Source organism: Scyliorhinus canicula, chromosome 1 (genome assembly GCF_902713615.1).
Source record: "Scyliorhinus canicula chromosome 1, sScyCan1.1, whole genome shotgun sequence".
NCBI lineage: Eukaryota > Metazoa > Chordata > Chondrichthyes > Carcharhiniformes > Scyliorhinidae > Scyliorhinus > Scyliorhinus canicula.
In genome coordinates this window covers 6,096,299-6,122,609 of record NC_052146.1, presented here as the reverse complement: position 1 = coordinate 6,122,609, position 26,311 = coordinate 6,096,299, and the positions used below count along the sequence as shown (strand labels likewise).

Here is a 26,311-nt window from a genome sequence, read left to right as displayed (position 1 = left end):
TGGATACAGTCTGAGTGACACAGGCTGAATGGCTACAGTCTGAGTGGATACAGTCTGAGTGACACAGGCTGAATGGATACAGTGTGAGTGAATACAGTCTGAGTGACACAGTCTGAATGGATACAGTGTGAGTGACACAGTCTGAATGGATACAGTCTGAGTGGATACAGTGTGAGTGACACAGGCTGAATGGATACAGTCTGAGTGGATACAGTGTGAGTGACACAGGCTGAATGGATACAGTCTGAATGGATACAGTCTGAGTGGATACAGTGTGAGTGACACAGGCTGAATGGATACAGTCTGAATGGATACAGTCTGAGTGGATACAGTGTGAGTGACACAGGCTGAATGGATACAGTCTGAATGGATACAGTCTGAGTGACACAGGCTGAATGGATACAGTCGGAGTGACACAGGCTGAATGGATACAGTCTGAATGGTTACAGTCTGAGTGACACAGTCTGAATGGATACAGGCTGAATGGATACAGTCTGAGTGGATACAGTGTGAGTGACACAGTCTGAATGGTTACAGTCTGAGTGACACAGTCTGAGTGGATACAGTCTGAATGGATACAGTCTGAGTGGATACAGTCTGAATGACACAGTCTGAGTGACACAGGCTGAATGGATACAGTCTGAGTGGTTGGATACAGTCTGAGTGGATACAGTCTGAATGACACAGGCTGAGTGGATACAGTCTGAGTGACACAGGCTGAATGGATACAGTCTGAATGGATACAGTGTGAGTGACACAGGCTGAGTGGTTACAGTCTGAATGGATACAGTGTGAGTGACACAGGCTGAATGGATACAGTCTGAGTGGGTCGATGCTGCGCTGGGTGGCCCACAGGTTGGTTACATTGTATCCGGCAGCGGGCAGGAGCGGAGTGAGTTCCGGGACTGGTGCCTCCCTCAGTGAGTACCGGGGCCGGGCTGCATTGCGGCGGGATCGAGGCCTCTCTCCCTCCTCGGTGTAAAGTTTCTCTCTCTCTCTCAGTCAGGCAGCAGCGGCAGCAGCGGCGATACATGGCCAGCACCGCGCTCCAGGCCGGGGTCGGCACCGGGGCTCCGCTCCAGGCCGGGGTCGGCACCGGGGCTCCGCTCCAGCCCGGGGTCGGGGGCCCGGTCCAGGCCGGGGAGGAGGAGGCCGAGCCCAGGCCCAGCCGGCAGCAGCAGCAGGGGGAGGAGAGGAAGCGCAGGCCGGGGCCCGGCCAGAACCAACAGGCGGCCAAGAAGCTGAGGGCGGAGGCGGAGGCCGGGGGCAGGAAGCGCCCCAAAAGGAAAGTGGTTTTGCTGCTGGCCTATTCTGGCAAAGGATACCACGGCATGCAGGCAAGTGGGGGCAGCTGCCCCTGACCGTACCCCCCTGTGCCCCCTCCTCACTGTGCCACTGTGTGCCCCCTGTGCCCCCCTCACCGTGCCACTGTGTGCCCCCCTGTGCCCCCCTCACTGTGCCACTGTGTGCCCCCCTGACCGTGCCCCCCTGACCGTACCCCCCGCTCACCGTACCCCCCTGACCGTGCCCCCCTCACTGTGCCCTGTCTCACCGTGCCACCGTGTGCCCCCTCACCGTGTGCCTCCCCTGTGCCCCCCTCACCGTGTGCCTTCCCTGTACCCCCTCCTCACCGTGTGCCCCCTCTCACCATGTGCCCCCCTCACCATGTGCCTCCCGTGTCCCCCTCACCGCGTGCCCCCCTCACTGTGTGCCCTCCCATCGTGTGATCCCCCTCACTGTGTGCTCCCCCCCACACTGCGTGCCCCTCCACCACCGCGTGCCCCCCTCACCGTGTGATCCCCCTCACCGTATACTCCTCCCCCCCCCACCCACACCGCGTGCCCTCCCATCGTGTGATCCCCCTCACCGTGTACTCCTCCTCACCGTGTACTCCCCCCCCCCCCCCCAACCGTGTGTCCCCCACTGAGGGGGTTTATGTCCATGTGCGTCTTTGCGACTAAGATGTGAGGGAAGTGGGGGCTCATGCACCCAAACCTGTCCTCCAGTGTTGGAACAGATGTCAAGACCGTTGCAGTGTCTGCCCACCACAATGGCTCCAGATACGAGTTCCTGGCGAACTCGCTTCTCTTCTTGGCAGAGAAGGTTGGGAGGGGGATTTAGTGGAGGTGTTCAAAATCACCTGCAGTTTTGTTCAGTTGTGAGAAGAGGTGGTAACTCACAGGACACAGATTTGAGGTGATTGGCAAAATAACCTGAGGGGGTGATGGAAGAGCCATCTTTTTTAAACACCTAAACTGTAAATGCGCTAACGTCCAAGAAAGTGGTCGAAGCTGATTCAACAGTAACTTTCACAAGAGAGTTGGATTAGCTGCCCTTTAGTGTTAGAAAGGTAGGTGGGTTTACTGAGTTATGGGGATAGGGTGGAGGTGTGGGCTTAGCTAGGGTGCTCTTTCCAAGGGCTGGTGCGGACTCGATTGGCCAAATGGCCTCCTTCTGCACTTTAAATTCTATGTAGATTCCGTGGATAAGTGCTTGAGGGGGATATATTTGCAGGTTGTGGGGAAAGAGCAAGGGAGCGCGGTTAATTAGAATCCCTACGGTGTAGAAGGAGGCCATTTGGCCCATCGAGTCGCCACCGACCTCGGCCCACTCCCCCGCCCTATCCCCGTAACCCCACCTAATCGTTGGGCACTAATTGGATCGCTCTTTCGAGGAGCTGGCGCAGGCAGTAAGGGCCAAATGGCCTGCTTGTGAGCTGAATGATTTAGAAGTTAATTAAGTGGTTGTTGAAATAGGACTGTAATATATCTCAGGTGGTGGCCCTTTTAGAAACAGAGGACTGCTGCTCCACTTCGGAAGGTATTCAGAATCAGCCAGGTATTGTGTCACTCCAGCCGTGTGTAAGTCAGCCACACGGCAGTGCAGGTGAGCCAGTCAGTTTTCATGGCTCTGCTTCTGCTGCCGGCCTACAGATTGCTCGAAATGTTGAATTTACTTTTATCATTTTTTTTTTACAAGATTCCATCTTTCAACATCGGCTCGTTCCATTCCTCTACCTTGCCCTGCTTCCAAACAGCGATATTAAAAATACCGGCACAGAAGGAGGCCATTTGCTCCATCCAGTCGATGCGAGACTCTCTGCGGAGCAATCCCGTCACCTCCATTCCCCCACTCTATCTCCGTGGTCCTGACAATTTATTTCCCTCAAAATGCCCGTCCATTTTCCTTTCAAAGTCATTGATCGTTTCCACTTCCGGTACCCTCACAGGCAGAGAGTTCCAGGTCATTACCAATCGCTGCATAAATAATGTCCCTCCTCGTCTTCCACCTGCACTTCCTACTCAAAACTATAAATCTGTGACATCCTTCTCACCCCCCCCCCCCCAATCAAGTCCTTGCACCATTTGCCAAGGGGGCAGTTCGGACCTGTCCTGACCTTGGAGGCCTCTATCAAATTTCCCCTCATCTCTCTTGGCCCTAAGGAGAACAGTCCCAGCTTCTAAGAACAAAGAAAAGTACAGCACAGGAACAGGCCCTTCGGCGCCGACCATGCTGCCCGTCTAAACTAAAATATTCCACACTTCCGGGGTCCGTATCCCTCTATTCCCATTCTATTCATGTATTTGTCAAGATGCCCCTTAAACGTCACTATCGTCCCTGCTTCCACCACCACCTCCGACAGCGAGTTCCAGGCACCCACTACCCTCTGTGTAAAAAAACTTGCCTCGTACATCTCCTCTAAACCTTGCCCCTCGCACCTTAAACCTATGGCCCTTAGTAATTGACCCCTCTACCCTGGGGAAAAGCCTCTGACTATCCACTCTGTCTATGCCCCTCATAATTTTGTAGACCTCTATCAGGTCGCCCCTCAACCTCCATCGTTCCAGTGAGAACAAACCAAGTTTATTCAACCTCTCGTCATAGCTAATGCCCTCCATACCAGGCAACATCCTGGTAAATCTCTTCTGCACCCTCTCTAAAGCCTCCACATCCTTCTGGTAGTGTGGCGACCAGAATTGAACACTATACTGCAAGTGTGGCCTAACTAACGTTCTATACAGCTGCAACATGACTTGCCAATTCTTATACTCAATGCCCCGGCCAATGAAGGCAAGCATGCCGTATGCCTTCTTGACTACCTTCTCCACCGGTGTTACCCCTTTCAGTGACCTGTGGACCTGTACACCAAGATCTCTCTGACTGACAATACTCTTGCGAGTTCTGCCATTCACTGTATATTCCATACCTGTATTAGACCTTCCAAAATGCATTACCTCCCATTTCTCCACAACTTCAACTTGTAGCTTGAAATCTGCCATCCCTGAAACCCTTCTGGTAAATCTGCTCTGCATCCTCGCATACGACTCAAGTGTTCCCCCAAGTGTTGACGTGCTTGACCCACAGATGTCATGAGTGGGATCTCTTTGAAATGCAGAAATCTCTTCGAGGACCTGACAGGCTAGGTGCTGAGATGCTGTTTTCCTCCTCGCTGAAGAACAGTCTCAAAATATCAGTTGGCCATTTAGGATTGAGGAACATAGGATTTACGAGCAGGAACATGCCATTTGGCCCCATGACTGAACTGATTGTAGTCTCAATTACATTTTCCCGTCCACACTCCCTCCCCCTCCCCCCAATAACCCTTAATTGAGAGACAAAAGCTCTCAATATCCGTCCTCAATGGTAGACCTCGTATTTGTAACCTGTGTCTCCTAGTTCTAGTCTCCCTTGCAACAGGAAACCGTCTCCTGGTATCCATCCGCAGGATCTGATGTGTTTCAATGAGACCACCTCTCATTCTAAACTCCAGTGGGCCTTGGCCCATCTACTCCAAGCTTTCTCCATGGGGTAAACCCCTTCATCCCCGGAAAGGAGCAAACAAATCTTCTCCAAGCTGCTTCTAATGATATCCTTTTTCTAAAAGTAGCCCAAAACAATACATGGTAATCCAGACGTGGTCTCACCAAGGCCCTGTACAGCTGCAGTAAAACGTCCCAACTTTTATATCCCATCCCCCTGCCAATAAACGTCAATATTCCATTTGCCCTCCTAATCAGTGGCTGTACCCGCAGACTAACCTCTTGTGAACTTGGAGGGTTGTGAATCCTTGGCGTTCTCTTCCCTAGAATGGTGTGGAGGCTCCAACAAATGAGTACATTATTTTGTTTTTCAATGTAGAGTACCCAATTATTCTTTTTCCAATTAAAGGGGCAGTTTAGCGTGGCCAATCCACCTACCCTACACATCTTTGGGTTGCGGGGGTGAAACCCACGTAGACACGGGGAGAATGTGTAAACTCCACACGGGCAGTGACCCAGGGCCAGGATTCGAACCCAGGTCCTCGGCGCTGTAGTCCCAGTGCTAACCACTGTGCCAACATGCTGCCCCCCCCCCCCCCCCCCCCCCCCCCCCCCCCCAACAAGTACATTCAACTCTGGGATAGATATTGGCAGAACAGGGGGAAGAGTTGATGTGGAAGATTAGCCACCATTGTATTGAATGGGGGAGCAGGTTCAAGAGGGCCGTACAGTCCACCCCCCCCCCCCCCCCCCCCCCCCCACCCCCCCCCCCCGCTCCTCTATCTCACGGAGAAAATGCTGGAAACGCTCCGCAGCTCAGGCAGCATCTGTGGAGAGGGAAGCTAGATTATCATCCCAGGTTGACGAGCTATCAGAATCGAAGATATGAAAAATTTACCACTCGTTCAGCACGTCCGGAGGTGGGGAAAGGGAGGAGGGGAGGACCAAATAAAAGTGAGGGTCTGTGATAGGGTGATAGAATAAATAACAAAAGGGATGGTGATGCGAGGGAATGGGACAAGTGGAAAATCGAAAGTGGGTGTGTAAGCGGCAGTAGCAGCCTCACCACGAGCTGTTGACCAAAATGGGGGACATGCAGGAAAGGGGGCAGCACGGTACCACAAGTGGCTAGCACTGTGGCTTCACAGCGCCATGATCCCAGGTTCGATTCCCCGCTGGGTCACTGTCTGTGCGGAGTCTGCACGTTCTCCACGTGTTTGCGTGGGTTTCCTCCGGGTGCTCCGGTTTCCCCCCACAGTCCAAAGACGTGCAGGTTCGGTGGATTGGCCATGATAAATTACCCTTAGTGACCAAAAAGTTTAGGAGGGGTTATTGGGTTACGGGGATAGGGTGGAAGTGAGGGTTTAAGTGGGTCAGTGCAGACTCGATGGGCCGAATGACCTCCTTCTGCACTGTATGTTCTATGTAATATCGAAGAGTAATTATACTGAGTAGGAATGTGACGTTAGAGTAGGTAGCTCTGTATCACCACTGCAGACTAGGGCCGAATGGCCTCTTTCTGTGGCATTACATTTTTTTTGTTTGCGTGCAGTCAGAGGTATGCGACACGTTAGATCAAATTGCACTCTGTTCTGTGATGTTACCAAATGACTGTTGTCTGGAATTGTCTTAAACAGAGGAATGTTGGATCGTCTCAGTTTAAAACCATTGAGGATGAGTTGGTGAAGGCGCTGGTGACAGCTGAGTGCATTCCCGAGAACCACGGTGATGACATGAGGAAGATGTCCTTTCAGAGATGTGCCAGAACCGACAAGGTACCGTTTGTGACTTCTCGCCACTGTGATGCTGAGGAGCTTTCTGCCACGTGGTCCCGAATCAGCAGAATTGTTACGGCCCAGAAGGAGGCCATTTGGCCCATCGCGATTGCACCGGCTCTCCAACCGAGCACCTTGGCTCCGTACCATTCCCCCCCCCCCCACCTTTTTCCCCGAATCCCGGCATGTCGCCCCGAGATTCTGCAGCCATGAATAGATATTCTGCGCAGACATTCTCGTTTACACTTGATTACATTCGCTCCCCCCCCCCCCCCCTATTGCTTATTGACAATTACGGGCAGTAAATATAAAACTGCTTTTGGGGAACTGCGCACGGATCTGGCCTGTATGAGAGAGCCACTGGCGAAAGTGCAAAAATAATTTACAAGGATGGTACCAGAACTGGGAGATTATAGCTATTGAGTAAACATAACTAGGTTGGGACTCAGAACAAAGAAAAGTACAGCACAGGAACAGGCCCTTCGGCCCTCCAAGCCTGTACCGACCATGCTGTCCGACTAAACTAAAATCTTCTACACTTCCTGGGTCCGTATCCCTCTATTCCCATCCTATTCGTGTATTTGTCAAGATGCCCCTTAAACGTCACTATCGTCCCTGCTTCCACCACCTCCTCCGGCAGCGAGTTCCAGGTCGTCTGTGTAAAAAACTTGCCTCGTACATCTCCTCTAAACCTTGCTCCTCGCACCTTAAACCTGTGCCCCTAGTAATTGACCCCTCTACCCTGGGAAAAAGCCTCTGACTATCCACTCTTGTCTATAACCCTCATAATTTTGTAGACCTCTATCAGGTCGCCCCTCAACCTCCGTCGTTCCATTGAGAACAAACCGAGTTTATTCAAAATCTCCTCATAGCTAATGCCCTCCATACCAGGCAACATCCTGGTAAATCTCTTCTGCACCCTCTCTAAAGCCCCCACATCCTTCTGGTAGTGTGGCGACCAGAATTGAACACTAGACTCCCAAGTGTGGCCTAACTAAGGTTCTATACAGCTGCAACATGACTTGCCAATTCTTATACTTCTTTTCTTTAGAAAAGGGAATACTTGGAGGAGACCTGCCTGAGCCCATAACCTCCTGGCTCCCCAGCAGCGGATTGTGGAGGGGTGGGGGGTGCTCCAAAAATGTCCTGGAGAATCCCTCTCGGCAGTTCCCAAGTAAGGGTTTACCCGGCAACTGTCCAGAAGGGCTAAGGCTCCCTGGACAACTGCGCTGGATTTGTTAACCATCCGACAAAGCGATTTTAAATCGTTCACTTTGGATGATTCAGCCAGTTTTACACTTGTAAAACTCTTAAAAGTTTCAGCAGGAGCAGTGGTTAGCACAGCTGCCTCACGGCGCCGAGGTCCCAGGTTCGATCCCAGCTCTGGGTCACTGTCCGTGTCGAGTTTGCACATTCTCTCTGTGTTTGCATGGATTTCGCCCCCCACAACCCAAAAGATGTGCAGGCTAGATGAGTTGGCCACGCTAAATTGCCCCTTAAACATAGAACATAGAACGATACAGCGCAGTACAGGCCCTTCGGCCCTCGATGTTGCACCGACATGGAAAAAAAACTAAAGGCCATCTAACCTACACTATGCCCTTATCATCCATATGCTTATCCAATAAATTTTTAAATGCCCTCAATGTTGGCGAGTTCACTACTGTTGCAGGTAGGGCATTCCACGGCCTCACCACTCTTTGCGTAAAAAACCCACCTCTGACCTCTGTCCTATATCTATTACCACTCAATTTAAGGCTATGTCCCCTCGTGCTAGCCACCTCCATCCACGGGAGAAGGCTCTCGCTGTCCACCCTATCTAACCCTCTGATCATTTTGTATGCTTATTTTTTTTTGTTTTTTTTCTCTTCCTTAATTGGGAAAAATTAATTGGGCACTCTAAATTTATTTTTTACAAGATGTAAATTAAGGTTACATGTATAGAGATGCGTTAATTGGATAATTGAGCATATTTATAGACCAGGGGTGGGCAAACTACGGCCCGCGGGCCGCTTGCGGCCCGCCAAAGGTCTTTATGCGGCCCACCAAGATCAAGTCATAAAAAAAGTTTTTTTTTTTAAATTTTAAGGTGGGTGGGGGGGGGGGGGCTGTTAGGTTACTGGTATAGGGTGGATACGTTGACTTGAGTAGGGTGATCATTGCTCGGCACAACATGTGTTTCATGTGAAGTTTCTACTTTAAAATATTAATTAATAAACATTAATTGCTTTTTTTTCCTTTAAAAACCTTTTATTTTGGCTATTTTAAATATTAATTATTTTACTTAATATACTATGCGGCCCTTTAAAATTGTGAATTTCTGAATGTGGATCTTGCACGGAAAAGTTTGCCCACCCCTGTTATAGACAGTTCCACGGTTACGCCCAGGTACCCCTGCAGAGGGAGCACCCAACAAAAGATGGTAGAGGCGGGAACCCTCACGCAATTGAAGAAGCATTTAGATGGCCATTTGAAATGCCGCAGCGTACAAGGCTACGGACCAGGTGCTGGCAAATGGGATTAGCACAGATAGCTGCTTAATGGCCTGCATAGACATGATGGGCCATTGGGCCTCTTTCTGTGCTGCTAAACACCGCTCTGTACGTTACCAGAAAGAAATGAGCAACAATTGCCCAGATTGGCTTCCCTTCCCAATCTTCCTTCCCTTTCAGGAAATGGCAGGGTTTGATGATTCCCACATTTGCATCTTGAAAATCCAGGCGTGCTTTTCCCACCTATTCTGCTGGAAGAATTTTTATTTTTTCATGAACTGCAGGAGAAAGATTGGGGGTAATTTCAGCTGACTTTCCAGGTCGGAATTCTATGGGATCAGGTGGAAAATCCTGCTCAATGTTGACTTCAGTTTGATGGAAAACTAGCGTTATGTCTGATCCTGTTAATGACCCCATAGTGGGGGGGGGGGGGGGGGGGGAGAGACAAACTAGCCTTTTACTTAAATACGAGTGGTATCCGCTGTTTTCCAGGGCGTGTCTGCTGCTGGTCAAATTGTCTCGCTGAAACTCTGGCTCATCGATAACCTAGTGGATAGGATCAATGAACACCTTCCAAAAGGCATCAAAATACTAGGTACGGTCACCTGTTAACTTCTATTTATATGACAATGTGATAAGAGGGTCTGTTTAGACAAATGATACACTGGGCCTCAATTGTGAATGTGTAGGTAATTAATGTGGAAAGATGCGAATGGTTCTTTAAAAATAAGGTGGCAGCATGTTAATTGCACAGTATTTGACCCAGCAACAGTGAAGGAAACGGCAGTGGTATATTTCCACGTCAGGATTGGCTTGGCTGACCGGTGTTTCCATGTGTCTGCTGCCCTTGTCCTTCCAGATAGTAGGGGTTGCAGGTTTGGAAGGTGTTGACGAAGGGGCCTTGATGTGTAATGTAAGCCCTGAGGAGCACAAATAAAGTTTATACTCATGCTTTTGTTAATTTGTGGGCATGAAGTCATAGTGGCCCAGAAGGAGGCCATTCATACTATCAAATCCACTCCAGCCCTTTATAGAGCAATCTAGTTGGTCCCTGATATCAAACTGCAGGTGTTAATAGATCTTAGTGCATTGATTTAGGATTCATTCATCAAAATTAGGCAATTGCGCTCTCCAAATCTCAAAATTCATACAAGATAAATCCGCAAATAACAAATCACAGTGCAAATAAAATTGAGATCAACCATGATTGAATGGCAGAGCAGACTAGATGGGCCGAGTGGTCTAATTCTGCTCCTATATCTTATGGTCTTATTTCGTCATTGTGAGCTGGACTGTGACACAGATGGGGCTCCCGGACAGGTTTTATTTAGTTATTGATTCAGAGTACCCAATTCTTTTTTTCCAATTAAGGGGCAATTTAGCGTGGCCAATCCACCTACCCTTGCACATCTTTGGGTTGTGGGGGTGAAACCCACACAAGACTGGGAGAATGTTGCAACTCCACACGGACGGTGACCCGGGGCCAGGATCAATCCTGGGTCCTTGGCGCCGTGAGGCAGGAGTGCTAACCGCTGTTAGTGCGTGTTCTCAGATTTATGTATCTCCTGCCCGATGGAAGAGGTTAGAAGAGAGAATAACCCAGGTGGGCGGGGTCTTTGAGTATGTTGCCCGTTTTCCCCAGGCAGCGGGAGGTGTAGACAGAGTCAATGGATGGGAGGTGAGTTCGCATGATGGGCCCCTGATTCTGAGACTCTGAGCTCTAGTCTAGACTTTGCAGTTGGGAAAACCTGCTATCTGCACCTACCCTGCCAAACCTTTTAAAAGTTTCTAACAATTCGGGTGGATCACCTCTCATTCTTAATCACAATTTTCGGACATCTCTTTCATGCTCTGAATCAACCTGGTGAAATGACAATACAGGACTACTTGTGTGCCACCAGCATAGGCAGCAAGTAATAGTCAGAGCGATTGCACACCAAACCCATCTGATCAAAGCTCTGCAGTCCGTGGTGATGGATAATTAAACAACTCACTGGAGGAGGAGGCTCCACAAATATCCCCATCATCAATGATGGAGGAGCCCAGCACATCTGTGCAAAAGGCAAGGCTGAGGTACTCGCAACAATCTTCAGCCAGAAGTGCTGAGTGGATGATTCATCTCGGTCTCCTCCAGAGGTCCCAGCATCACAGCATCTTCAGCCAATTTGATTCACTCCATGTGATATCAAGAAATGGCTGAAGACACTGGATACTGCAAAGGATATGGGCCCTGACAATATCCCAGCAATAGTACTGAAGACTTGTGCTCCAGAATTTGCTGCTCCCCCTAGCCAAGCTGTTCCAGTACAGCTACAACACTGGCATCTACCCGGCAATGTGGAAAGTTGCCCAATTGTGTCCAGTACACAAGAAACAGGACAAATCCAACCCAGCCAATTACAGCCCTATCAGTCTGCTCTCCATCATCAGCAAAGTGATGGAAGGCGTCATCAACAGGGCTATCAAGCGGCACTTACTCAGCAATAACCTGCTCACGGACGTTCAGTTTGGGTTCTGCCAGGGTCACTCAGCTTCTGATCTCATTACAGCCTTGGTTCAAACATGGACAAAAAAGCTGAATACCAGAGGTGAGGCGAGAGTGACTGCCCTCAGCATCAAGGCAGCATTTGACCGAGTGCGGCATCAAGGAGCCCGAGCTAAACTGGAGTCAATGGGAATCGGGGAAAACTCCACTGGCTGGAGTCATACCCGGCACAGAGGAAGATGGGTGTGGTGGTTGGAGGTCAATCATCTCAGCTCCAGGACATCACTGCAGGAGTTCCTCAGGGTGGTGCCCTAGGCCCAACCATCTTCAGCTGCTTCATCAATGACCTGCCTTCCATCATAAGGTCAGAAGTGGGGATGTAGGGCAGCACGGTGGCGCAGTGGGTTAGCACTGCTGCCTCACGGCGCCGAGGTCCCAGGTTCGATCCCGGCTCTGGGTCACTGTCCGTGTGGAGTTTTCACATTCTCCCTGTGTCTGCGTGGGTTTCACCCCCACAACCCAAAGCTGTGCAGGGTAGGTGGATTGGCCGCACTAAATTGCCCCTAATTGGAAAAAATGAATTGGGCACTCTAAATTTATTTTAAAAAAAAGAAGTGAGGATGTTTGCGGATGACTGCACAATGTTCAACACCATTTGCGACTCCTCAGATAATCTCCAAATGCAGCAATATCTGGACATTATCCAGGCTTGGACTGGCAAGTGGCAAGTTACATTCGTGCCACACAAATGCTAGGCAATGACCACCTACAAGAGAGGATCTAACCATCGCCCCATGACATTCAATGGCATTACCATCGCTGAATCTCCCACAGTCAACATCCTGCGGGTTACCATTGATCAGAAACTAAGCTGGACTGCCCCCCCTCCCCCAAACAATGCCTGTCCACCATCTACAAGGCACAAGTCAAGAGTGTGATGGAATACTCTCCACTTGCCTGGATGAGTGCAGCTCCAACAACACTCAAGAAGCTCGACACCATCCAGGATAAAGCAGCCCCGCTTGATTGCTCCCCCTTCCACAAACGTTCAAACCCTCCGCCACCACTGAACAGTGGCAGCCGTGTGCACCATCTACAAGGTGCACTGCACAAACTCACTCAAGGTTCCTTAGGCAGCACCTTCAAAACCCACGGCCTCTGCCATCTAGGACAGGAGCAGCAGACACCTGGGAACCCCACCACCTGGAGGTTCCCCTCCCAAGTCACTCACCACCCTGACTGGGAATTATATCGGCCGTTCCTTCACTGTTGCTGGGGCAACATCCTGGAACTCCCTCCCTAACAGCACAGTGGGTGTACCTGCAACTCCAGGACTGCAACGGTTCAAGAAGGCAGCTCCCCACCACCGTCTCAAGGGGCAATTAGGGATGGGCAATAAATGCTGGGCCTAACCAGTGATGCCCACATCCCGGAAATTAACTTTTTTCAAAAACCTAGTGAATCTTTATTGCACACCTTGCAAGGCAAATAAATCCTTCCTTGGGTAAGGAAACCAATACTGTATACTGTTCTGCGGTATTCTTACCAAAGCTCAGTACACTTGCTGCAAGACTCCCTCACTCAGATATTCCAACTCCCATTTTTAATTGTCAATGATGTTATTCCTCCAGGGCCAGGATAAGGTGCTACATTATAGCGCCAATGTTTTATTACTTAATATTGGGCAGCACGGTAGCATGGTGGTTAGCATAAATGCTTCACAGCTCCAGGGTCCCAGGTTTGATTCCCGGCTGGGTCACTATCTGTGCGGAGTCTGCACGTCCTCCCCGTGTGTGCGTGGGTTTCCTCCGGGTGCTCCGGTTTCCTCCCACAGTCCAAAGATGTGCGGGTTAGGTGGATTGGCCATGCTAAATTGCCCGTAGTGTCCTAAAAGTAAGGTTGGGGGGGGGGGTGGTTGTTGGGTTACGGGTATAGGGTGGATATGTGGGTTTGAGTAGGGTGATCATTGCTCGGCACAACATCGGGGGCCGAAGGGCCTGTTCTGTGCTGTACTGTTCTATTCTATATGTTAAAGGTTCCCTTGTGAACTATTTTCTACTACTGCAGCTAGACTTTCTTTTCCTTTAATTTTTTCATTTTTCATTCATTCATTTATTTATTTATTTAAAAAAATAAATTTAGTGTACCCAATTATTTTTTCCAATTAAGGGGCAATTTAGTGTGGCCAATCCACCTAACCTGCACATCTTTGGGTTGTGGGGGTGAAACCCATGCAGACACGGGGAGAATGTGCAAACTCCACACGGACAGTGACCCAGGGCCGGGATTCGAACCCGGGTCCTCAGCGCCGTGAGTCTGCAGGGCTAACCCACTGTGCCGCCGTGCTGCCCTCCTTTTCCTTTTATTATGAAAGTGTGATGCAATTAATAAATGTGTTGCTGGCCTTCGGAATACCGCATTAGTGGCTTTCACCAGTTCAGGATGTTGCAAAGTGCTTCATCGGCAAGCAGTCCGTTTTAACTACGCTGGCACAGGAAGGAACTGCATGATGAGTGTGAGCTTCAGCAAGGGAGGGAGTCACAATGGGGAACTGCTGGTCCCCTGCGTCAGGGCCGTCGAGATAAAAGTGCCCGAGGAGCCTATTGGCAATGACGCGAGGAGCTCAGAAATAGGGAGAAGAGTGGGCGGGGGCGGGGAACAAATCCCGTTTCAATACCAAATGTAATGCATGTTCCTCGTAATCCGTTCTCTCCAGATTGGTTTCTCCCGATGATTCATTGCTTTCTTCTTCAGGACTGAAGAGGGTTACCGGGAGATTCAACTCCAAGAATACCTGCGATGCGAGGACATACTTCTACATGCTACCGACCTTTGCCTTTGCGCACAAAGATCATGACAGCCAGGCAAAGGAGTACCGTCTCAGTAGTGAAGCGCTTAGCCATGTCAACAGCTTGCTGGCCAGCTACAAGGGGACTCACAACTTCCACAACTTCACGTCGGGGAAGGCGGCGCGTGACCCCAGTGCCAAGCGATACATCATGGAGATGTACTGCGAAGAACCTTTTGTGAGGCAAGGCATGGAATTTGCTGTCCTGAAGGTCAAGGGGCAGAGCTTCATGATGCATCAGATCAGGAAGATGATTGGACTGGTGATTGCTGTCGTGAGAGGCTACGCTGCGGAATCCATCATGGCCCGCAGCTGGGGTGAGGAGAAGGTGGACGTCCCAAAGGCCCCCGGACTGGGCCTCGTGTTGGACACGGTTCATTTCGAGAAGTACAACAACCGTTTTGGCAACGATGGAGTTCACGAGGCCTTGGAGTGGTGTGATATTGAGGAACAAATTCTGGGATTTAAAGAGGATCATATCTATCCCACCATTGTTAAGACTGAGATTGAGGAGCAGTCTATGGCTAATTGGCTGAATACTTTACCCATTCATGATTTTAGTGCCACAGCTTCGGGAGTCCAGCGAAATGAGAATCACTCAAAGGTAATAACTAATGATAATAATAATCTTTATTGTCACAAGTGGGCTTACATTAACGCTGCAATGAGGTTACTGTGAAAAGCCCCTAGTCACCACATTCCGGCGCCTGTTCGGGTACACGGGGAGAATTCAGAATGTCCAATTCACCTAACAGCACGTCTTTCGGGACTTGTGGGAGGAAACCGGAGCCCCCGGAGGAAACCCACGCACACACTGGGAGGACGCGCAGACTCCGCACAGACAGTGACCCAGCCGGGAATCAAACCTGGGACCCTGGAGCTGTGAAGCAACAGTGCTAACCTACCGTGCTGCCCTATAAAAGGTTTTACAACCGTGAGAAATGAAAAGATACATTTTCATTGGGTCTCTGACAAATTTCTTTCAGCCATTTAGAATATTTTCGCCTTTAGCACTGCTGCCTCACGGCGCCGAGGACTCTGATTCGACCGCGTGCCCGGGTTACTTGTCTGTGTGGAGTTTGCCCATATTCCCTGTGTCTGCGTGTGTTTCACCCCCACAACCCAACATGTGCAGGTGGGTGGATTGGCCACGCTAAATTGCTTCTTGAATAGAAAAAAAAGAATTGGGTACTCTAAAATCTAAAAAATGAAATATTTTCACCTGGGGTTTTCACGATATTGCCCACCTGATTGACAGGTAACACCATAAACTGCACACCAATCCAGTACCAACATGCACAAGTAAAGTATCTGAGTACAGATTCTAAGTGCCAAGATAACTGTTTTGCGATTCTAATAAACCTCATATATTTGCCATTGACAAAAAGTATTAACACTTAAAAATGATCTCTTCTTCCATTATTACCAGTATAGATCTTATTCCCCTCCGTTACAAGCAAAGTCTGTCCGTGTGGGGTTTGCACATTGTCCCCGTGTCTGCATGGGTTTTTCCCCTACAACCCAAAGATGTGCAGGATAGGAGGATTGGCCACGCTAAATTGTACCTTCATTGGGGGAAAAAAACCATTAAAAGTTTTTTTAAAATTACAAGCAAAGTTATATTTGAAATCTGGAGAGGTTGTACGGGCGATGAGGGGTTTCGGTGGAGTAAACGTTCCCTCTGTCAAGTCAATAACTATAGGTCATGGATTCAAAATCATTGGAAAAACGTCTGGAACAAAGAAAATTACAGCACAGGAACAGGCCCTTCGGCCCTCCCAGCCTGCGCCGATCCAGATCCTTTATCTAAACCTGTCTCCTATTTTCCAAGGTCTACTTCCCGCCCATTCATATACCTGTCTAGATGCTTCTTAAATGATGCTATCTTGCCCGCCTCTACCACCTCCGCTGGTAAAGCATTCCAGGCACCTACCACCCTCTGCGTAAAAAACTTTCCACGCACATCTCCCTTAAACTTTTCCCCTCTCACCTTGAAACCGTGACCCCTTGTAACTGACACCCCCACTCTTGGGAAAAGCTTGTTGCTATCCACCCTGTCCATACCTCTCATAATTTTGTAGACCTCAATCAGGTCCCCCCTCAATCTCCGTCTTTCCAACGAAAACAATCCTAATCTACTCAACCTTTCTTCATAGCTAGCACCCTCCACACCAGGCAACATCCTGGTGAACCTCCTCTGCACCCTCTCCAAGGCATCCACATCCTTCTGGTAATGTGGCGACCAGAACTGCACGCAGTATTCCAAATGTGGCCGAACCAAAGTCCTATACAACTGTAACATGACCTGCCAACTCTTGTACTCAATACCCCGTCCGATGAAGGCAAGCATGCTGTATGCCTTCTTGACCACTCTATCAACCTGCGTTGCCACCTTCAGGGTACAATGGACCTGAACTCCCAGATCTCTCTGCACATCAATTTTCCCCAAGACCCTTCCATTGACCATATAGTCCACTCTTGAATTTGATCTTCCAAAATGCATCACCTCGCATTTGCCTGGATTGAACTCCATCTGCCATTTCTCTGCCCAAGTCTCCAATCTATCTATATTTTGTTGTATTCTCTGACAGTCCTCCTCGCTATCTGCAACTCCACCAATCTTAGTATCATCTGCAAACTTGCTAATCAGACCACCTATACCTTCCTCCAGGTCATTTATGTAGATCACAAACATCAGTGGTCCGAGCACGGATCCCTGTGGAACACCACTAGTCACCCTTCTCCATTTTGAGACACTCCCTTCCACCACTACTCTCTGTCTCCTGTTGCCTAGCCAGTTCTTTATCCATCTAGCTAGTACACCCTGAACCCCATACGACTTAACTTTTTCCATCAACTTGCCATGGGAAACCTTATCAAACGCCTTACTAAAGTCCATGTATATGACATCTACAGCCCTTCCCTCATCAATTAACTTTGTCACTTCCTCAAAGAATTCTATTAGGTTTGTAAGACATGACCTTCCCTGCACAAAACCATGCTGCCTATCACTGATAAGTCTATTTTCTTCCAGATGTGAATAGTCCTATCCCTCAGTATCTTCTCCAACAGTTTGCCTACCACTGACGTCAAGCTCACAGGTCTATAATTCCCTGGATTATCCCTGCTACCCTTCTTAAACAAAGGGACAACATTAGCAATTCTCCAGTCCTCCGGGACCTCACCCGTGCTCAAGGATGCTGCAAAGATATCTGTTAAGGCCCCAGCTATTTCGACCCTCGTTTCCCTCAGCAACCTGGGATAGATCCCATCCGGTCCTGGGGACTTGTCCACCCTAATGTCTTTCAGAATACCCAAAACTTCCCCCTTCCGTATGACAACTTGACCGAGAGTATTTAATCATCCATCCCTAGCCTCAACATCCATCTTGTCCCTCTCCTTTGTGAATACCGATGCAAAGTACTCATTAAGAATCTCACCCATTTCCTTTGAGTCCACGCATAAATTCCCTCTTTTGTCTTTAAGTGGGCCAATCCTTTCTCTAGTTACCCTCTTGCTCCTTACATACGAATAAAATGCTTTGGGATTTTCCTTAACCCTGTTAGCCAAAGATATTTCATGACCCCTTTTAGCCCTCTTTATTGCGCGTTTGAGATTCGTCCTACTTTCCCGATATTCCTCCAAAGCTTCATCAGTTTTGAGTTGCCTCGATCCTATGTATGCTTCCTTTTTCATCTTAGCTAGTCTCACAATTTCACCTGTCATCCATGGTTCCCTAATCTTGCCATTTCTATCTTTCATTTTCACAGGAACATGTCTGTCCTGCACTCTAATCAACCTTTCCTTAAAAGACTTCCACATTTCAAATGTGGATTTACCCTTAAACAGCTGCTCCCAATCCACATTCCCTAGCTCCTGCCGAATTTTGTTATTCTCTGCCTTTCCCCAATTTAGTACTCTTCCTTTCGGACCCCTCTTGTCCTTGCCCATGAGTATTCTAAAACTTACGGAATTGTGATCGCTATTCCCAAGGTAATCACCGACTGAAACATCAACCACCTGGCCGGGATCATTCCCCAATACCAGGTCCAGTATGGCCCCTTCCCGAGTTGGACTATTTACATACTGCTCTAAAAAACTCTCCTGGATGCTCCTTACAAACTCTGCTCCATCTACGCCTCCAACACTACACGAATCCCATTCAATGTTGGGGAAGTTAAAATCTCCCATCACAACCACCCTATTGCTCCTACATTTTTCTATAATCTGTCTGCATATTTGTACCTCTGCTTCATGCTCGCTTTTGGGAGGCCTGTAGTAAAGTTCCAACAATGTTACTGCACCCTTCCTATTTCTCAGCTCCACCCATATTGCCTCAGTGCTCGAATCCTCCATCGTGCCCTCCTTAATCACAGCTGTGATATCATCTCTGCCGAGTAATGCAACTCCTCCACCCCTTCTACCTCCCTCCTGAAGGAGGGGTTTCCGCGAATGCTTTCACTCAGAGTTGTCAGGGTTTGGAGCCCCTTATCTGTGAAGTCAATGGCAGCTGATCCCATCAATCCGTTTTAAAAGTGGAGTTGGAAGGTGATGGACGTTTGTAGGCTTATGGAACCACCGGTGTTTATGTTTCCGGCCTAGAATGATCTTTCAATTGAGGAGGAAATAATTAAATTGCCGATCATGGGCGGGAAGTGTTTTTTTAATGAACAAGTGAATGGCCAAATGAAAATTATCCCAGTGAAGGATGGTATGGTTTTTCATTTAATCCTGTTGAAAATTACCCTGTTTTCTGCCAAGCAATCCTTGAACATGTTGGTTCATTGAATTACTTATCAGCTGGGCTGCCAGTTTATTTTGCAGTCCGACAGGAATAAAGGAATTGAATTGATATAGTGTCCTTCATGAAAATGAAAATCGCTTATTGTCACGAGTAGGCTTCAATGAAATTGCTGTGAAAAGCCCCTAGTCGCCACATTCCGGCGCCTGTACGGGGAGGCTGGTACGGGACCTCAGGATGTTCAAAGGCGTCTTGTAGCCAATGAGCCATTCTGGTCCCATCAACAGGACAGTGACGAAGATCAGATCCTTTGTTTTAGGCCATAAGACACAGGAGCAGAATTAGGCCACTTGGCCCATTGAATCTGCTCCGCCATTCAATCATGGCTGATATTTTCTCATCCCCATTCTCCTGCCTTCTCCCCATAACTCCTGATCCCCATATTAATCAAAAACCTATCTATCTCTGTCTTAAAGACACTCTGTGATTAGGCCTCCATAACCTTCTGCGGCAAAGAGTTCCACAGATTCACCACCCTCTGTTTTAAAGGATCGTCCCTTTAGTCTGAGATTGTGTCCTCTGGTTCTAGAGGGATATGGACCCCGGAAGTGTAGAAGATTTATTTTAGATGGGCAGCATGGTCATCGCAGGCTTGGAGGGCAGAAGGGCCTGTTCCTGTGCTGTACTTTTCTTTGTTTGTTCTTTGTTAGTTTCTCCTCCAAGTGGAAACATCCTCTCCATGTCCACTCTATCCAGGCCTCGCAGCATCCTGTAAGTTTCAATAAGATCCCCCAACCCCCTCATCCTTCTGAACTCCGAGTACAGACCCAGAGTCCTCAACCGCTCCTCATACGACAAGCTCTTCATTCCAGGGATCATTCTTGTGAACCTCCTCTGGATCCTTTCCAAGGCCAGCACATCCTTCCTTAGATACGGGGCCCAAAACTGTTTTAGTGATGTTCGTTACCTGATAGCTCCTGTTCTCCCTCCACCTGTTAGATTGTGATGTGCTGACCAATGGCTTTTGTGTGGGTGGTAGTCAGATACACATGGTCACCCCCTTTGTCTCATGTGAGGCGATACAAGTATCATGGCTCCCTGGCTTGAAGCTTGCAATAATTAAACCAATTCATGAATTGTTATCACCCTAAGACCTCTTTTTTTTTTTAGAGAAATACAGCACAGAACAGGCCCTTCGGCCCACGATGTTGCGCCGAACTTTTGTCCTATGTTAATCATAGAATTTTGGACAATTTGTCATGGCCAATCCACCCAACCTGCACATCTTTGGACTGTGGGAGGAAACCGGAGTACCCGGAGGAAACCCACGCAGTCACGGGGAGGATGTGCAGACTCCACACAGACAGTGACCCAAGTCGAAATCGAACTTGGGACCCTGGAGCTGTGAAGCAATTGTGCTATCCACAATGCTACCGTGCTGCCCTTAAGAAGTTAACCTACACTCCATTATTCTACCCTAATCCAAGTACCTATCCAATAGCCGCTTGAAGGTCCCTAACTTTTCCGACTCAACTACTACCACAGGCAGTGCATTCCATGCCCCCACTACTCTCTGGGTAAAGAACCTACCTCTGACATCCCCTCTATATCTTCCACCATTTATCTTAAATTTATGTCCCCTTGTAATGGTGTGTTCCACCCGGGGAAAAAGTCTCTGACTGTCTATCTATTCCCCTGATCATCTTATAAACCTCTATCAAGTCGCCCCTCATCCTTCTCCGTTCTAATGAGAAAAGGCCTAGCACCCTCAACCTTTCCTCGTATGACCTACTCTCCATTCCAGGCAACATCCTGGTAAATCTCCTTTGCACCTTTTCCAAAGCTTCCACATCCTTCCTAAAATGAGGTGACCAGAACTGCACACAGTACTCCAAATGTGGCCTGACCAAGGTTTTGTACAGCTGCATCATCACCTCACGGCTCTTAAATTCAATCCCTCTGCTAATGAACGCTAGCACACCATAGGCCTTCTTCACAGCTCTATCCACTTGAGTGGCAACTTTCAAAGAACTATGAACATAGACCCCAAGATCTCTCTGCTCCTCCACATTGCCAAGAACCCTACCATTAACCCTGTATTCCGCATTCAGATTTGTCCTTCCAAAATGGACAACCTCACACTTGTCAGAGTTAAACTCCATCTGCCACTTCTCAGCCCAGCTCTGCATTCTATCTATGTCTCTTTGAAGCCGACAACAGCCCTCCTCACTATCCACAACTCCACCAATCTTCGTATCATCTGCAAATTTACTGACCCACCCTTCAACTCCCTCATCCAAGTCGTTAATGAAAATCACAAACAGCAGAGGACCCAGAACTGATCCCTGCGGTACGCCACTGATAACTGGGCTCCAGGCTGAATATTTGCCATCCACCACCACTCTCTGTCTTCTATCAGTTAGCCAGTTTGTTATCCAACTGGCCAAATTTCCCACTATCCCATGCCTCCTTACTTTCTGCATAAGCCTACCTTGGGGAACCTTATCAAATGCCTTACTAAAATCCATGTACACTACATCCACTGCTTTACCTTCATCCACATGCTTGGTCACCTCCTCAAAGAATTCAATAAGACTTGTAAGGCAAGACCTACCCCTCACAAATCCGTGCTGACTATCCCTAATCAAGCAATGCCTTTCCAGATGCTCAGAAATCCTATCCCTCAGTACCCTTTCCATTACTTTGCCTACCACCGAAGTAAGACTAACTGGCCTGTAATTCCCAGGGTTATCCCTATTCCCTTTTTTGAACAGGGGCACGACATTCGCCACTCTCCAATCCTCTGGTACCACCCCTGTTGACAGCGAGGACGAAAAGATCATTGCCAACGGCTCTGCAATTTCATTTCTTGCTTCCCATAGAATCCTTGGATATATCCCGTCAGGCCCGGGGGACTTGTCTATCCTCAAGTTTTTCAAAACGCGCAACACATCTTCCTTCCTGACAAGTATCTCCTCAAGCTTATCAGTCTGCTTCACGCTGTCCTCTCCAACAATATGGCCCCTCTCGTTTGTAAATACTGAAGAGAAATACTTGTTCAAGACCTCTCCTATCTCTTCAGACTCAATACACAATCTCCCGCTACTGTCCTTAATCGGACCTACCCTCGCTCTAGTCATTCTCATATTTCTCACATATGTGTAAACGGCCTTGGGGTTTTCCTTGATCCTACCCGCCAAAGATTTTTCATGCCCTCTCTTAGCTCTCCTAATCCCTTTCTTCAGTTCCCTCCTGGCTATCTTGTATCCCTCCAGCGCCCTGTCTGAACCTTGTTTCTTCAGCCTTACATAAGTCTCCTTCTTCCTCTTAACAAGACATTCAACCTCTCTTGTCAACCATGGTTCCCTCACTCGACCATCTCTTCCCTGCCTGACAGGGACATACATATCAAAGACACGCAGTACCTGTTCCTTGAACAAGTTCCACATTTCACTTGTGTCCTTCCCTGACAGCCTATGTTCCCAACTTCTGCACTTCAATTCTTGTCTGACAGCATTGTATTTACCCTTCCCCCAATTATAAACCTTGCCCTGTTGCTCGCACCTATCCCTCTCCATTACTAAAGTGAAAGTCACAGAATTGTGGTCACTACCTCCAAAATGCTCCCCCACTAACAAATCTATCACCTGCCCTGGTTCATTACCAAGTACTAAATCCAATATGGCCTCCCCTCTGGTCGGACAATCTACATACTGTGTTAGAAAAGCTTCCTGGACACACTGCACAAACACTACCCCATCCAAACTATTTGATCTAAAGAGTTTCCACTCAATGTTTGGGAAGTTGAAGTCGCCCATGACTACTACCCTGTGACTTCTGCACCTTTCCAAAATCTGTTTCCCAATCTGTTCCTCCACATCTCTGCTGCTACTGGGGGGCCTATAGAAAACTCCCAAAAAGGTGACTGCTCCTTTCCTATTTCTAACTTCAACCCATATTACCTCAGTAGGCAGATCCCCCTCGAACTGCCTTTCTGCAGCTGTTATACTATCTCTAATTAACAATGCCACCCCCCCACCTCTTTTACCATCCTCCCTAATCTTGTTGAAACATCTATACCCAGGGACCTCCAACAACCATTTCTGCCCCTCTTCTATCCAAGTTTCCGTGATGGCCACCACATCGTAGTCCCAAGTACAGATCCATGCCTTAAGTTCACCCACCTTATTCCTGATGCTTCTTGCATTAAAGTATACACACTTCAACCCATCTCCTTGCCTGCAAGTACTCTCCTTTCTCATTGTTACCTTCCCCACTGCATCACTACGTGCTTTGGCGTCCTGACTATCGTCTACCTTAGTTGCTGGACTACAGATCCGGTTCCCATTCCCCTGCCAAATTAGTTTAAACCCTCCCGAAGAGTACTAGAAAACCTCCCCCCCAGGATATTGGTGCCCCTCTGGTTCAGATGCAACCCGTCCTGCTTGTACAGGTCCCACCTTCCCCAGAATGCGCTCCAATTATCCAAATACCTGAAGCCCTCCCTCCTACACCATTCCTGCAGCCACGTGTTCAACTGCACTCTCTCCCTATTCCTAGCCTCGCTATCACGTGGCACCGGCAACAAACCAGAGATGACAACTCTGTCTGTCCTGGCCTTTAACTTCCAGCCTAACTCCCTAAACTTGTTTATTACCTCCACACCCTTTTTCCTACCTACATCGTTGGTACCAATGTGCACCACGACTTCTGGCTGCTCACCCTCCCCCTTCAGGATCCTGAAGACACGATCAGAGACATCCCTGGCCCTGGCACCCGGGAGGCAACATACCTTTCGGGAGTCTCGCTCGCGACCACAGAATCTCCTATCTATTCCCCTAACCATTGAATCTCCTATTACTATTGCTTTTCTATGCTCCCCCCTTCCCTTCTGATCCCCAGAGCCAGACTCAGTGCCAGAGACCTGGCCGCTGGGGCCTTCCCCCAGTAGGTCATCCCCCCCAACAGCATCCAAAACGGTATACTTGTTTTGAAGGGGAACGGCCACGAGGGATCCCTGCACTGTCTGCCTGTTAGTTTTCTTTCCCCTGACTGTAACCCAGCTACTCTTGTCCAGTACCTTTGGTGTCTCTATGACCCCCTCTGCCTCCCGGATGATCCGAAGTTCATCCAGCTCCAGCTCCAGTACCTTAACACGGTCTCTGAGGAGCTGGAGTTGGGTGCACTTCCCGCAGGTATAGTCAGCGGGGACACCAGTGGTATCCCTCACCACCCACATCCTACAGGAGGAGCATGCAACTGCCCTAGCCTCCATTCCCTCTTACTTTACAGAATTAGCTGCCCCTTGGACCAACTGGACCTCCGCCCTCCGACTCTACTTCCAGTCAGCTGTACTCTAAACTCCTGGCTCCCTTCACGCTCTTTGATAAATATAGGAAATGAAATGTAAGGAGCACCTTACTCCCTCCTCACCTAACTCCCTCAGTCACCAAACTCTCACTGTAGCACTCAAATGCCACAAGCTCAGCACTCCCTCAGTCACCAAACTCTCACTGTAGCACTCAAATGCCACAAGCTCAGCACTCCAGTGCAAACAAAGTCTGCACTGTAACTAGCTCCTATTTATGCTGTGACTCTAGCTTCTGAAAACTGGCCTAATGCAATTAACTAATTAACAAGCTCCAGCTGCAAGTAAGTCCAAGTAGAACCTTGTTTAAAGCTGATTCAAAATTCACCTTCTTATAGACCAAACAGCAACTTTTAAGTTAATTAACTAAATAAAAGAAATACTAGACTTTAAATAAAAATGAACCCTTATACTCCCTCAGTCACCAAACTCTCACTGTAGCACTCAAATGCCACAAGCTCAGCACTCCAGTGCAAAAAAAAAAACGGGAAACTATTCTTGTGCGGGAATAGTTTCTATCTTAAATTCTGAAAAACATAGTCCGATTTTCCTAACTGCCGAGAGTTTGATGTATTTCGGGGACTGACCGAGAAACCGTTTCTCCCCCCTCCCCCTCTGCTTTCAGGAGAGTGCGGATTTGGATGAAGGCAGTGACGGAGGCAGCGACGGAGGCGACTCTGACTGAGCTGCAGGCTTGGGCCGGATGTTCGTGCGTGGCTCCCAAGCCAGCTGGTGGGGAACCCAGGATGAAGAAAACAGGACAACAGTTGGATGTTCCTCCTCTGGGCGTTTGAGCAAGGCTCTTGACTGGACCAGCCTTGAACGTGAGAAGGGGCCCCAAGTTGTTGAGATTTAACCAAAAATTTCAATCAATATTTTTTTCAGAAAAAGACGATTTACTTTGTCGTGTACCTCCTCCCTTCATTATTTTTGTTTTTGTTTTTACTTATTGCTCGGATGGAGGTTTATGGCAGCAATAAGATTGGAGGAGTTTGTTCCCTATTAAATCTGTAACGTTATACTCTGGTGGAGTGTGGGTTTGCAGGATCTGAGACACATGGAACAATGCATCGCGAAAGGTCGTCATTCGGCTTGCTGTGACTGTGTCAGTGCTGAAAGGGCTATTTAATTAATCCCACTCCCCTGGTCATAGCTCTGTGAATTTTTCTCCCAAGTGTTTATCCAATTTCCTATTGGAAATTACTACTGAATCTTTGTTTTGTATGAACATTTCAGCTGACTGGGAACAGCCAAATTAGGGGGCAACTTTCCACCTTTCACTGTTGCTCCCAGAATCATGCCTTACGTTAATGTTACTCCCATGTACTGGTAGAATAATGGATCTGTGAATTACTGCCACAGTACGTTATCACAGCCCAAAGCTTTATTGTATCTGAACATCGTGTCGCTGTGCGGCATTTAAGCTGCTGTGTTTATTTTAAAATAATAAAAGTGAAAGAGGTTTACCCAAGAAACATCCCAAGATTCTTTTTGAAAGTGACATTTTATTATTTTTCTCAGGACGTTTTATTCCATAGTTTTAAACCTGCCTCTTTGTTCAGGAACATTCAGCCCTCGAACCATTGATTAGTCCCTGGTGGATTTAGCAGTCTTCGCTCTGTGTTCCTTGTATATACTCTGTACCCCCAGACGGTTAACAGCTTCAAATTCCGAGGTGTGCACATCACCAACAATCTGTCCTGGTCCACCCACGTCGACGCTGCAACCAAGAAAGCACAACAGCGCCGATACTTCCTCAGGAAACTAAGGAAATTCGGCATGTCCACATTGACTCCTACCAACTTTTACAGATGCACTACAGAAAGCATCTTATCTGGCTGC

At 48.4% G+C, this 26,311-nt stretch overlaps 1 protein-coding gene across 1 annotated transcript; it reads left to right on the top strand.

Moving 5' to 3' along the window:
• The first annotated feature begins 730 nt into the window (after positions 1–730).
• Positions 731–25,944, top strand: pus1 (pseudouridine synthase 1). Its single transcript, XM_038803863.1, has 7 exons — positions 731–920; positions 1,003–1,052; positions 1,137–1,337; positions 6,398–6,535; positions 9,520–9,622; positions 14,267–14,964; positions 25,095–25,944. The coding sequence occupies exons 1-7, from the start codon at positions 833–835 to the stop codon at positions 25,152–25,154; spliced, it is 1,338 nt and encodes a 445-aa protein (XP_038659791.1). The 5' UTR covers positions 731–832; the 3' UTR covers positions 25,155–25,944.
• The last annotated feature ends 367 nt before the right edge of the window (positions 25,945–26,311 follow it).

Coding starts and splice junctions, on each gene's coding strand:
- pus1 (XM_038803863.1), top strand. CDS start 833: ATGCTGCGCTGGGTGGCCCACAGGTTGGTTACATTGTATCCGGCAGCG. Junction 921..1,002: donor CGGGACTGGTGCCTCCCTCA/GTGAGTACCGGG, acceptor TCTCTCTCTCAG/TCAGGCAGCAGCGGCAGCAG. Junction 9,623..14,266: donor AAAAGGCATCAAAATACTAG/GTACGGTCACCT, acceptor TTTCTTCTTCAG/GACTGAAGAGGGTTACCGGG.